Raw genomic sequence first — 14624 nt, forward strand, 5'->3', positions numbered from 1 at the left:
TCATCATTTCAAAGATTAGATAAGAGAATAGATGCTATGGAACAAGATTGAAACAGGAAAACTTGGCAAGCTAAAAATAGTGCTGGTCTAGACTAGAGGAGTGGTAGTAGAAATGAGGAAACTACCTAAATAAGTATGGTAGATATGCAGGAGATAAAAATAATGGTAGGGCTGGGGCTGTAGTGATAGTATAGCAGGGAGGGCTCTTGACTTGCACTCAGCAGACCCTGGTTCAATCCTCAGCATCCCATATGGTCCTCTGAGCACCATCAAAAGTGATTCTTGATTGCAGAGTCAGAAGTAATCCCTAAACATCACCGGGCATGGCCCAAAAACATTTTTTTAAAAAGACACTGGTACGTAAAAAAGAAATTGCCAAAGAAGTTGGAGAAACTGAGGGTTTCCTAGCATAGAAATGGCTGAAGAATGAGGAAATGGTCACCAGCGCCAAGTGCTATCAATGAGTCCCTTAGAATATTCTTTGAAAAGATTTGAAAAATTTAGTGTCATCAAGGTCATGGTAGACCTTGATGACAGCAGTATCAGGCAACTTGTGGAGGTGGACTGGAATGGATTGAAAGATAAGTGGGAAGTTGGGGAAATTAAGATGGTTAAGTGTAGGCGACTCTTTTGTGACATTTATAGAAAAGAAAAAGAGGGGGGTTGTTTACAAGGGAAAGTGTTGGGTACTTTGCTTAGGTGAAAGATGAAGAAATGAAGTTGGAGGTTTGAAGAAAAGAAAATGTTGGAAATAGGTGCTATGGAGAAAGGAAGAGAGTGTGAGAGCTGCCTAGGAACACATAGGGTGTGGGTCAGCGATGGCTGCCTCGTAGAAGTTGGGAGCCTGAGGAGGCACTTTGGGTAGGGTGCTTGCCTTGCATATGGCCAACTGGGGTTCAATGCCCAGCATCCCGTATGCTCCCTTCTCCAGAGGAAAAGGGGAAGGGAAAAGAGAAGGGAGGAGAGGGAGGAGGAGGAGGAGGAGGAGGAGGAGAAAGAAGAAAGAAAGAAAGAAAGAAGGAAGGAAGGAAGGAAGGAAGGAAGGAAGGAAAGAAAGAAAGAAAGAAAGAAAGAAAGAAAGAAAGAAAGAAAGAAAGAAAGAAAGAAAGAAGAAAGAAGAAACAACTAAACTGGGGGACATTTCTGGGAACTGAGGCTATTGGCAAGACAGTGAGGGGTGTCGGAGAGATAGTACAGTGGGTAAGTCACTTGCCTTGTAAGCAGTCTACCCGGCTTCAGGTTTGATCACTCGACTCATTGGGTTCCCTAAGCACAGCCAGGAATGATTCCTGAGCACATAGACAAGGAGTAAGCCTGAGCACCGCCAGATGCGCCCCCCCTCCGCAAAATAAAATAAAATAAAAAACACTATGAGTTCTAATCAGAGTAGAGAACGAATAGCAAAGATAAGTCTTCTCTTAGCCAAGCCCTAGAACTCTGGAACTGGCGGAAAGGCTTCTGGAAAAGAGTGAAGGTTGGGTTAACGGAAGAAATAGAATTGAGAAGGGACAGAAAGACGGGGTAGTTTGAGTCTGGAGACTTGCGGTGTGGGAACTGGTGGAGATGAGGAAGGCAGGCAGAAGGGGAATTTGAGAGTGGGAGGAGGACCTGGGGAGCAGTCTCCTGGAGGCCAGGATGAGGAGGCGTGGCCAAACTCAAATCCCGGCCGAGGGGGCGGAGCCGGGGAACTGGGTCTCAGCGCCGCTGTGGCTGAGGCTGCCTCAGCAAAGGCTCTGGTCCTCCTCACCCCCACTTCTCTGGCCTTCTTCCCGCCCGGCGCTGCGGAGACCCAAGCCGACGCTGGAGGGGACCGAGGATCCCGCCCCAGGCAGTTCTCCTGCCTCCGCGGCTGGAGCATCCGGAGGGATTGGCTGAAGGCGAGCCCCGCAGTCCGCGCGCGCGGCACACACGCTTGCCCCCCACCAGCTCAGTTCTCTCCTTCCTCCCCTCCCTTTCTCTGCCCTCCCCTGTTCTCCGCCCCTCAGCCTCCGCTGCGGCGGGAGGAAGAACCCTTTCCGACCGGGAGAGCTGCAATCAATTCCCTTTCGGAGAGAAAGAAGAGACCCCGAATTCCACACGGACGAGTGCTAGCCCAGAGGCCTTCAAGGGGCTCGTCGACGACGGGAGAGCTCGCGCGGAGGGCAGATCTTCGACCCTCACCCAGCCGTTGCCGCACAGACAGAGCTCCCCAGCAGGCCCCCGGCCTCGGCTAGTCCAATCCTCGCGCGGGGCCCGGGCCGGCGATGCCTGGCAGGGCAGCGGCGGTGGCCGCGGCTGCTGTTGGTACTACCACCGTCGCCACGGCTGCTGGCCGGGGTCCGGGCCGGGGGCTCGAGGCTCCGCAGTGGGGCTGAGCCCGCAGCCCCGCCCCCCGAGCCTGAGGCCGCTGCTCCGCCGGGCGCCGGGCCTCCTCCGCCCGCGCCTCCGCCCCAGGAGCTGGAGCCAAGCGGGGAGCCCGGGCCCCGCGCCCAGGCCCGGACCATGCAGGGCCACCGTGCCCCGGGGGGCGCTGGGCCTTCGGAGCCCGAACACCCGGGAGTCAACAACCCAGGCGCTGCTCTACGGGCCTGTGCCGACTCGGACCCTGGAACCTCAGAGCCCGGACTGCCGGTGCCTAGGGGCTCAGGTTCGACTCTCAGTGGCCCGGCAGATCCTCAGTTTGTCGGACCCGCGGACGCCTGCTCGGGCGCTTCTCCCGGGCCCCGGCTCTTGTTCTGCGGTGCCAGTTCACAACACCACCGGGCCCTGCGCTTTTCCTACCACCTGGAGGGCTCGCAGCCCCGGCTTGGTGAGTGATCGAGAGACCTTGTGAACACGGGCCTGGGGCTGGGAAACGGTTCTTCTCTTCCTCTCTATAGCCCTGCCTAGACCGGCCAACTCACCTTGGCCCTTAGGATCTCCTCGAATCCCCAACCCCTTCGCTCAGTTTTCAGCGTTCAGTTATTTCAGCCTCTGACCCCTAATTCTTCTCTATCTCCTGTGCCCACCCCCCAACCCCTCTTACCGGTCTTCTGAGGCTAATGGGAGAGGAAGCACTCTGAGGAAAAATCGGGCAGGATTAAAAGGAGAAAAGGGAGGATTTACTTGAAAGAACTGGGGTTTGGGGAAATAAAGGAAAGATGGAATCTTCCATTTGCCAAGGGCCTACACTGGGTCGGCCACTGGACTGGGTTCTTTACCTGGGTTTCATTTCCTGTGAGGTGGGTATCATTAGCCTCATTTTGTACGGGAGGAAATTGTGGATCAGACAAGTTAAGTAACTTGCCCAAGGTCACACAGCTAGTATGGAACCACGATTCAAAACTAGGTCTACTTGAGTCCAAATTCTGTCTTTCCACTTACCCAAACAAACTTAGGTTGGAGACCATGAAAGTAATGCCAAGTCTTCTGCTTATGTGATTTCTCCAGTACTGTTCAACTACTTTGGAGTATGAGTGGAAAAAGAAGAGGTATGGTGGACTGATCCACTATTGGGGGTTTTGCCAGCTGTATATTGTGGGAGGACAAGGGAAGGAGGGAGTAAAAGTGCTAGTTAGAGAGAAAGGTGAAAAAGTTGGACGTGAGGGGTGTCTAGCTGAAGCTCCAGAGGTCTAGAGGGAGTGGTTGCTAGCAAGGAAGGAGAAAAGTTCTGGAGTGGGGACACAAGCCAGTTGGAACAAAGCTGTAGAGCTGTATCGGGCTACAAGGTTGTTTGTGAAGAGAAATCATACCTAAATTTCGATTTGCAGAAGCCAAGCCACTTTAGACCAGGCTGGGGCTATAGACCACTGCCTGAAGAGGCCTTTGTGCTGCACAGACCTAAGTACCTGACAGTTCAGCAGGGCCTCTCTGGTCTGGGGACCTCCCAATATAGACCTGAGCTGAGGGGCCTTGGAGAAAAAGCTGTGCATGTTTGTTCTGCCTTCCATTGGGCAATACTGGGCGATACTTCCACATGGTAATACAAAGCTGTTGTGCCTCTTAGGGCCCTCCGCAAGTCACATCCCCAGGCCCCACATGCCTTTGGAGCTGTGACCCAGCAGTAGTTCGGCATACATTGCAAATAAGTTGTGGCTCTTGTTGCTCTTGTGACCTTGAGCTAGTCATGGAACTCTGGGAGTTTTGGGGGGCTCTCTCTGACAACAGGCCTTTAAATGCTCTGCTCTGCATGGTGCTTTTGCTGGCTTTCCAAACATTCCTTGAGAGACATTGTGGAGCAGGCTACTCACCATCTTAACTGAAACAGCTTCTTTCACACTCCCAAACCTGCTTACAACAAGCATTCCAATCTCAGGGTCTTTGCATTTGCCTTTAAAAAGAATCTACCTAGCAGCCCTTCCCCCTGCTCTCCACCTGGCTTGTTCCTCATCTTTCAAGTAGCAGCTCATATATCGCCTCCTTGAGGCTTTAGGTAGGACCACTTGTGAGTCTCCATCACAGTTGCCATTATGCTTTCAAGTTGGCACTTAATACAATCTGCAATCTTACTGGATGTGTCTCTGTTTATAGCCCATCTCCCTCCACTAGAATGTGAGCTCTGCAAGGGCAAGGGATTTGTATCTGTTTTGTTCACTGTTGTATACCCAGCTAACTAGCACAGTGCCTGGCATATAATAGGTGCTCAATAAATCCTTGTTTGAACAAATGCCTGAACAACTATTAAGGGAACACATAGCAGGCCCCTCAGTAACTGTTGTCTGAAACAGTGTTTCCCAAAATGAAAATGCTACTCCATGGGGCAAAGAGCACAGAAACACTCACAGGGACAATAATAGCTTCAGCTGCAATTGGGGGTGTATTTTCAGCTTATTTGAATTTAACTCTATGCTTAGGGGCCATTCCTGGTACTCAAATCTACCTTTCAGAAGGTAGATTTCCAGGTAGCTGAGTGATTTTTTTCTACAAAGGAGGCAGTAGGACAAGTATGTGTGGGAATCTCTGGACTGATAAAAAGTGCAATTGAATTCCTACCCTCTGGATATTCAATCTTAGAATCTGTAACTGAAAGACTTCTAGACCCTGGTTTCAGGCCTATCTGATCAATACTTAAGGTGATTCTGAGTTTTCTTCCCACTCCACCAATCCTTCCAAATTAGAATCATAATCCCTCCCTGTGACTGCTCTCCTTTCTTCCCTTCCCCCCATTAAAAAAACCACAAAGATTCTGGGATTCTTTCCCCAATGAAGTTACTGCTCTTAGTAATCAGTGTACTTTTGTTTCATTTTTTTCTTTAAGTACTTTTAGTTTTTTCTTATTCTGCATTTTTTCAAATTCAAGATGAAGATTGGGAATATGAAGGGCTTTAGGGAAGATGTGGCCTCCCATCCACCCATTCTTAACTGATTCACTGTGTAACATTGGATGAGTGACTTCCATTACCTGATCCTCAATATTTTCATCTAAAGAATGTCTTGAGGAATCTATGAAATGCTTGTTGTAAAGCCTACAAAATGAAATATATTTTTAAATGAGTGAAAAGAGGAGGCAGAGAAATTACTCAGGCTCTGTCAAGGCAGACATGAGCCATGTGATTGACAGAAGCAAAGAGTGTGAGAAGCCTGCCTGCCACTGACTTTCAGCCCAGGGATAGGCCTCTCTATCCACAGTACTCACCTATAATTGACTCCAATATGGGTGAGTTGGTGACTGTAAGGGTGTGTGTGTGTGTGTGTGTGTGTGTGTGTGTGTGTGTGTGTGTGTGTTTAGAGTGTGGCTGTAGGGTGTATATGTGTCAGGAGAGAGAGAGAGAGAGAGATCTTAACCTGAGAGACCTGAACTTGGGTGGGGGATGGGGTTGAGGGAGAGACAAACAGAACTGAACTCTAGAGGGACCTGAACTGAACTTGGGTGGGGATGAGGTGAGAGAGGGAGAGAAAGAGTTCTTGTGTCAAGATTCCCAGATGCTTTGTGATTACCTCCCTCAAACTGCTGAGGACCATTCAGCCACCATCCTTGAAAGTCCAGTAACCCACAAGGGAGACTTTTAAAAATAATAGTTATATTTTATCCCTGTGTAAAGTTTTGAATTGCTTCAAGTGCTTTCTCTTTTAGTTATCCTTTCTGAATTACTGGGAAGGATTGTTGTTTTTGTGCCCATTTCCAAGATTGTTAAAGTCTAAGGCTTTGTTTAATTATGGAAATAATTCAGTTCCTGGGGGTTGAAGGCCAGAGACAGCATAGAGAAAGATGAAAAGGAGTTCCCAGGTGTAATAGGTTTGCTCATTGGGATTTGGGGAAAGCTTCAGGATTGAGACACTTTCAGATTCTGGATGGAGGTCACTTTGGGCTAGATTTTCAGCTTACTTGAAAGAGCCTGAGATATCTTAGATACACCAGGCATTAGATTTGGAGCAGGAAAGACTCCTTGACACCATCTGGTTCTGAGTTTCCCAAAATGAATGAACACAGAATCCCTAGTTATCATTCACAAAATATAATGTGAGGGGCTGTAAAGATAGTATGGGGGGTGGTGAGAGGGTTAAGACACTTGCATATAGCTGACCCAAATTAAATACCCAGAGCTACCAGGAATGACCCTTGAGGACCACCAGATGTAGCCCATCCCCTCCATAAGTAAATGTGGAACCTAGGAAAAGTTGAAATTTAGGAATCTATCTGCAAAGCTCTTCAGATGATTTTGACATCCTCAGCTTAGATTGGGAACCACTGGCCAAACCCATTTTCTATCTGGGGCAGAGGAAGCTAAGAGAAGCAGTTTAGCCATGTTCTTACAGTGAACTAAAATCATGTAGAAGAATGCCTCCCTTCTGGCACTCTCTTCCCACGTCCCTATTGTGGGTTTCCCTCCTAACCCCAAAGAGAAACATGGGCTCTATGCTAAAGAGAGTGATTTCCACCAACCTACTGCACACAAACACTAGCTTCCTCAGTTTATCCTCTGTGCATAGTCCTCTATGCCTCTCTGTGGTGCTCTTTTGTATTTAAAACTATAATGTACTTGAACTGTGGAGCCCTACTAATAGGAAACTGGCATAAGTAGCACCCACTCTAGGGCCCACCTTAAAGAAATGGCATGAGAAATATCAGTGAGATTTGTAGAAATAGGAGGAATATGGATGGAAATCCAGGGGAGGTTTGGTGAGAGCAAAAAACACTGAGACTTGGGGCATTCTCACAGTTGGGGTGGATTTGTATTAGTATTGGGAAGAATGAAGAGTGAAGAATGAAGAAAGTGAAATCTTGAGGTCAAAGGAGAAACATTGAAGGGCTTCGTATGCAGTGCTCAGATAAAGGTGTTTGAGAGATGCCCATAGCTGTAACTACATTTGCAGAGAAGCAAGAAAACAGGCAGATGGAGTTTGCAGTCATTCCAAGAAGAGGTGATACTAGCTTGGGTTCAATCTGTGGCAGTTAAGGGAGGACAAGATTAGAGAGATTTCTAGTTCGAATGTGGACAGACCATGAAGGTGGAGAGGCCAAGGAAGATGAAAAAGTATTTTCTGAAACCAAATTGGGTGACCTGGCAGACAGTGGTGGGTTCCCTCCATGCAAGAGAAAAAACAGATCTGGGGAAGGATAGTGAGTTGTACTTGAGACATTGGTTCATGACTCTAGGGAAATAGATAGATAGATATTGCCAGGGAACATTTATGTATAGGGTCGGAAAGCTCAGAAGAGAGCTTTGTGCCAGAGATGTTTAGGAATTTTTACCACCAATGTATATCATGGATCACACAGCAATTCATAGGGAGAGTGTACATGACTCTAGAGGACAGGTGCATCCTTGAAGAAGGAAAGTGAAGTCAGCAGACTCGCACTTGAGAAGTACTATTCATTACCTGCCCAAATGTTGCCTTAAAGTGCCTACTGGGGCCAGAGAGATAGGGCATTTTTCCTTGCATACAGCTGACCCAGGTTTGATACCCAGCTTCCCACATGGTCCCCCGAGCACTGCCAGGAATAATTCTTGAGTTCAGAGCCAGGATTAACCCCTAAACAATGCTGGGTATGGCCCCAAAACAAAAAAAAATACCTATCTTGATTGGTGGGGGTGAGTAGAACAATTTTAATGTCTATTTGCATGAAGCTGAGACCCATTTTATATATACCCAATGTGGTGGTTGTTGCAAAGAACTGAAGAAGTATTTCTGAAAAGTGAATCAAACACTGGTGCAGTAAATTCCTGTGGTTCCTTTGCTGATGATGGCATATTGAAAGGTCATAGAGAGAAGTCAGTGGAAAGGAAAATACAAAGTTTGGAGATAAGAAGAAGTGGTAGGCTCTGTTGAGATTCCAGTGAGTATCTGGGTAAAGATTCAGATTGGGCTATCCAACCCATGACAAGAGAATGTAAAGACTGAAGAGCAGGGTTCAGTGGGTGGGGATGGAAGAGAAGGTTGGAGGTGAGGGGAAGACTTCCCCAGACAAGACTTAAAGAATTGAAGTTTTCAGATTGTAGCTGTCTGGAATCCGACGGTTGGAATCCCTATTCCTTGACTCTTTCGGGAGAGGACCCATCTGGAGGCAAACTACTCCCTCAAGGGTGGATGGCAGCTAAATGCCCTATGAAGACACAAGCCATGGCATTTTGGATGCCAGTTAGCATATATTAGCATATAATCTTAGGCATATATGGAGGCCAGATCCTGGCTGGATGGGACCAGGACCTGCATGGAATTAGGACAGGTATTGCCTGTCATTGATCTGCTCAACACAGTTAAGCTCCATTATCTGGAGAGAGATTTCTTTGGTGAAGTGATTCCAGCCTTTTGGGGCTCGAGTACCCAGTTTCTTGGGCGTGGAAGGTATCACATCTCCAAAATGTTATCAAAACACACAAAGGACTCGACACAAGGCCCCGGGGCAGCAGCATAAGGATTATTAGCAATCTTGGTTCTTCTATTAAATTTCTGGGTCCCCAGACTGCCATTACCATCTCAGTGCCACAATTTACTCATTTAAAACACCCAGGATCTGGTAATTGCCATTGTCTGATATCTAATAGGGTCTAATAAAAACCTGGTTAACCGATAAGGAAGAGTAAAAGAGGGGAAGAAACTGGGCATTTCTAAATTTAATAAATATTTGTTAAGAACCTACTATGAAGTTGGCCTGCTCTAGGTGCCGGATGGCAAGAGGGTACCCACAATTGTATTCTTTATGAAGCTCCTCTTTTTTTGTTTTTTATTTATTTTTATTGAATCACAATGAGAAACAATTACAAAGCTTTCATGTTTGAGTTTCAGTCATACAATGATCGAGCATCCATCCCTCCACCAGTGCACATTTTCTACCACCAATGTCCCCAGTATCCCCCCCTCGCACTTCTCCCGGAATCTATGGCAGCTTCCCCCGTATTCTCTCTCTACTTTGGGGCATTATGCTTTATAATACAGATACTGAGAGGCTATCACGTTTGGTGCTTTATCTACTTTCAGCACACATCTCCCATCTAAAACTATCCCTCCAATCATCATTGACTTAGTGATCCCTTCTCTATTCCAGCTGCCTTCTCCCACAGCTCACGAGGACAGTAGAGACAGGGCCAGGAATATTGTTCCATGGTTTGCAGCCTGCCTCATGAAGCTTCTTTCTAGCAGGCAAGACTTAAATCCAAGTACAGAGGCTACAGTAACATATGAAGAGAGGCAGGCAGGAAGAAGAGGACACTTATGTTAGGACCTGAAGAATAAATAGCTCAGAGGTAAGGAGAAGCAGAAAAGCCATTCAGACCATTGGAGCAACATGTGCCAAGGCCCCAGGCGGAAGCCAGCACTTTCGAGGAACAGACAAGAGACCATTGTGGCTGGAAGGTGGGGGCAGGGAAGTGTTCACCAGCTGGGCCCTACTTGTTCCCTGATGGTAGTTTGTAGCTTACCCTCAAGGCAAGGGGAGCCCTTCACTGCAGGAATTGAAACAGACTATTTTCTAAAAGCTGCTTGTAGTGTGGAGAATGCCTTGTTCAAGGCCCTGAGAAAGGAGAGAAGGAAGCAAGTTAGGAGGCTAGACTTAGTAGAAGAGTATAAGGATTCCAGAGCCACTAAGAAGTCAAGTCAGCAGAATTTGGGATTTTGCTGGATGTATATGGATAGAAGGAAAGGGAGTAGATGTAGTAAAATCTTATCCTCTGGTTTGGGGTACTGGGTGGATGGAGGAGCTATTGCTGGGATGGGGAAGGCAGGAGGAAGAGCCAGTTAGGTGCTGGAGTGGGGGTGTTTAGTATTACTGAGTCTGAGGAACCTGAAGAATGGGCTTTTAGGTAGGTGACAGTGCCCAAATGACTATACCTCAGAGTAAATGTAGGAGAATGAGGTATCTGACTGAGGCCTAGAGGGAAAGGTAGGCTCTTTTGGGGAACTGGAAGCTTTCATTTAGTCCTCTATAGTTCTTTGTGGTCCCTGCCTTGAAATTTTGGGAGCTAAATTTGGGAGAGTAGGTGCCAGTAGAAAAGCTGGGAAAGGTGAGACTGGCAGGAGTGGCCCCAAGTAACCTGAGCGTGGCATCCAAGTCTTCTGGGCCCTTGGGCCTCCTGCCTTCTTTGCTCCTCCTCCTGCTCCTTCCCTGCTTCCCTAGGCCTGGCCTCCTTGCCTAATGCATTCCAGGTGTGGACAGAGCCCCTCTGGCATCCTGCAGCAGCTGGGAAAGAAGGTGTGGGTCTCTTTCAGTTTGTATCTCTTAGGAGCTCCAGTCTCCAGGTTGGAAGGACTGCTCTAGAGAATTCCTTCAGATTCCTTATGGGCCTGTGTCTCTGGCAAGGCCAGATAATGATGATTGTCTCCTGCCAACACAGTTCTGCCACTTTCTAGCTTTAGGAGACCTTCAGCAAATCACCTCACTGCTCTGAGACTCATTTTTCTCATGTATAAAAATATAATTATTCCCACCTCCCAGGGCTGTTCTAAAGGCTTCAGTGCTAGAAGTAAAGTCCATAGCACTTCTCATAGCACATTATTCTGGTCTGTGCTTTGTCCCTGCCTCTCTGACTGTCTGAGCCGGTGTCATTTACTCTCTAACTCCTTCCTAATTTGCCCTAAGTAGCAAGTTGTGTACTCTTCTACTTGTAGGCTTTCTCTCGTCTTGTCCTTGATACAATCTCTCTATTTTTCTTTCATAATCTTTTTGTCACCAGCTTTTCTACTTGACCAGGCTTCTGCTGAGGTGAGAAGGTGAGAAGATAGATGAGTATTATGGTTACAATACAGATCATAAGTGCCAACCCCTAGTGGCTTTGTCCTCACAAGGAAGGAAATCTCAGCCAGCATGGCAGCCCCAGCACCGGGTAATTACTGCCCCCAGAGCTCCCAGATGTAGCTTCACTCCCTTCCCTTCTCATCCTCTGAAGATCCCAGCCCCTCCCAGGGGTGGAACCACCACGCCCATCCTTCTCTGGCCCTAGGACCAGACCAAGGAGAAGGGCCAGCCTTTCACACAATCAAGTGACTGGAAAAGTGATGATTGCCTGTGCTCTGTATGTGTGATGTGAGTATATGTGTGCTCGCATGCATATGCACACACGTGCCTGCCTTTCTACCTTGCTGTCTTTTCTCCAAAAGCCTGTTTTGTTTAATAACTGTATATTATTTTTAATAACTGTATATTATTTTTATGTACACATTTGTACATATGTTTGAATGTGCCTGTATATTCATATCTTTGCATTTGTATATGTTGCCTGTATGTTCCTACATGCCTGCTTGTGTGTCATCTTGGCTCTATTTAGACTCATAAAGGTTTCTAAATGTTATAATTTTCTGTGGGGAGGTCTCTGTATATAGATGACCTTTGTGTGTATACACAAATGCTATGGGTCTGTATCTCAGTGGTGGTGGTTGGTGCAACACCTGCCTGATTTTTGGGCTTTCCTTGCTCCTTCCTCCTGCTCTCATATCTCTTTTCTAATCCCAGGAAGCTCTGTCATTCAAAAAAACTCTTTGGGGGCCAGAGTGGGTTGGGCATTTGCCTTGCATGGGGCCTACCCGGGTTCGATACTTGACATCCTATTTAGTCCCCTGAGCAGTACCAGGAATGATTCCTGAGTAGAGCTAGGAGTAACCCCCCCCCCCAAAAAAAAGCCAAAAATAAAACCCTCTTTGCTTCTTACCCCTAGAATCTATACCTTTGTTTTCTTTCATGTGGAACATCCCAACTCCACATATAATTGAAAATGAATATCCATCCTAGATGGGAGAATTCAAAAACATTTTCCTTTATAAAATCCCCCCCTCCTCCCCATCTATATGCCCACATGTGATTTCTTCCATGGCTCAACAAACATTGACTTGTGATGTGCTCTTTGACTCTGGATACAGGTACAGTTAGGATTTTACCCCAGCTCAGACACTTTTTTTTTTGCAGTACTGGGGATCAAACCCAGAGCCTCACATATGCATGCCAAGTGCTCTATCGCTGAGCTACATTCTATCCCTCAAACACCTGTGTGTCCTTAGGCAAGTTGCTTTAACTTCTCTGTGCCTCAGTTTCTTTATTGGTAAAATGGAAATTAATATACTCACAGAATTGTTAATGGGATGACATAAGAAATCATCAACACATTGCCTATTCCAGAGCAGATGCTCAACACATAGTCTTCTGTTAAAAATGAATACCTTTCACTTTTAATGAGTTCAAAGAGTTCTGAAAATTCTGACAATTCTTCTCTTTTCTCCAGGCTTTCTCTATAGGAAAGCATATGAACTGGACCGGTCAGAACAAAAGGCAGAATGCAGTTCAGGGAATTCTCACAAGTATTGCCTGAGTCATCTTCCTTAGCCTTCTCATATCAGAGGAGATTGGGCTCTTCCAGAGAGTGGAAAAGGGGACCTCTAAGGCTGCCATTCAAATGCCAGAGGATATAAGATAGGGTTGGAGGTAAATAGCATAGATGGAAGGGATCTTAAGGACCATCTAATCAGATATTTCAAAATGATGACCCACACTCTTTTTTTTGGTTTGTTTTCATGTTATACTTGGTGATGTTCAGGGTTTATGTCTGACTCTGTGCTCTGGGATCACTCCTGATTGTACTTGAGGGGAACCATATGCAGTGCTGGGGATCAGACATTACATAGAAGCTTGCATTTCAAGCCCATGTTCTCCCTTGAATATGTATCTTGCTTACTTGTCTCTATGATTCTTTGCTTACTTATTTTCACTCTTCAACTTTTCAGAAGCATGCGTCTCTTAGATATGTATTATACATCCATTAGTCACAGCTTTTCTAATTCTTCATTTAGGGCTCTTTTGTTTTTCCCAATATTCTGTCTAGTCAATCTATACAGTGGTGACAGTGAGGTGTTGAAGTCTCACACTACTATTATGTTTCCATCCATGCGTTTCTCTAGGTTTGTGAGCAAAAGTCATACAAACTTGGTTGACCCAACATTTAGTGCACATATGCTGATTAGAGTTAGTATTTCTCTGACTATTATTCCCCTGATCAATAACCAGTGGCCATCGCTGTCTCTAATTTCTGAATGCACATTGGTCTGATGTAAGAATGGTGGTCCCAGCATTTTTTTGTTTACTGTTGGCTTGTATAATTGTTTTCCATTCTTTTACTCTGAGCCTGTGTCTATCTTGTGATTTAGATGTTTCCTGTAAGCAGCAAATGATTTTGTTTCCTGATCCAATCTGAAGCTCTGTTCATTTTTATGGAAGGGTTTTGTCCATTGACATTCAGGGATATTAATGATGAAAAGGGCTGTGTTGCCATTTTACTGTGGTTTCTATAGGGCATTTGGTTTATATAAATGGCTTTTCAGTAGTTTATTCAAGGTCTGTTTGGTTATCACAAATGTCACCAGCTCTTGTTTATCTGAGAATGTCTTTATCCCTCCCTCCCATCTAAATGGTAATGGACACTAGGTTGAAAGTTTATTTCATTCAGTAATTTGAATATGTCATTCCACCTTTTTCTCACCTGTATCATTTTGTATGGGAGATCTGTTTTGATTCTTATGCTATTTCCCTTACATTTAAGGTTTTTCTTCTCTCTCAGAACTGAAAGACATGTTAAATGAAGAGGAAGGATAAACACAGGATGATTCATTTACATGTGGTATTTAGAATAATTGGATGAGATAATGCAATGTTTTAAAGTAGGGGTTGCCCTGATCAACCCTGCCCTAGAGTATAGGGAGGAGAAGGAATGAAAGAGTGCAGAGGAAAGGGAAAAGAGACAGATGAGAAGCAATCAGGGCCAAGTCAGGGGAATTAGGTACAAAGGTAAGTGTAGAGCCAAATATCCATACAATAAATATCAAACAACACTAAAATTAAGAGATCCAAATTTTAACAATGAGACTTAGAAAGGTGCCTGTCAAGAGCGCAGGCTGGAGTGGTGGTAATATGGGAGGGACCCTGGGAACATTAGTAGAGAGAAGTTAACACTGGTGGTGGGATCAGTGCTACAGTAGTGTATGTCTAAAACGCAACTAGGGATAACTTTGTAAACTACAGTGCTTTAATACAAATATGATAAAAAGATAGCTATTGTTTAATTGTTTATGGAACTGTTCAGCTAAAAACAAAGCACAACACCAAATATATTCAGACTATGATTATAGCATGTGAGGCTATAAACTAGAAGAATATTAGAAGATAAGACCAGCCTCTGAGGAGGGCATATTTATTATGCAATTTTATCTTTTTGTGACTTAATTTCATGATTATTTGTTTTGGGAGC

General features: G+C 45.7%; 1 protein-coding gene across 2 annotated transcripts in view; it reads left to right on the forward strand.

Moving 5' to 3' along the window:
* Positions 1-2213: 2213 nt before the first annotated feature.
* Positions 2214-14624, forward strand: part of FGD1 (FYVE, RhoGEF and PH domain containing 1) — a 44287-nt gene continuing 31876 nt past the window's right edge. For both annotated transcript variants that reach the window (XM_056129976.1, XM_056129975.1), the window contains exon 1: positions 2214-2788. In XM_056129976.1, the coding sequence (XP_055985951.1) occupies positions 2482-2788 (307 nt within the window). In that variant the 5' untranslated portion in view covers positions 2214-2481. The remainder of the gene's footprint in view (positions 2789-14624) is intronic.

Source organism: Sorex fumeus, unplaced genomic scaffold (assembly GCF_029834395.1).
Source record: "Sorex fumeus unplaced genomic scaffold, SorFum_2.1 ptg000073l, whole genome shotgun sequence".
NCBI classification, from domain to species: Eukaryota; Metazoa; Chordata; class Mammalia; order Eulipotyphla; family Soricidae; genus Sorex; species Sorex fumeus.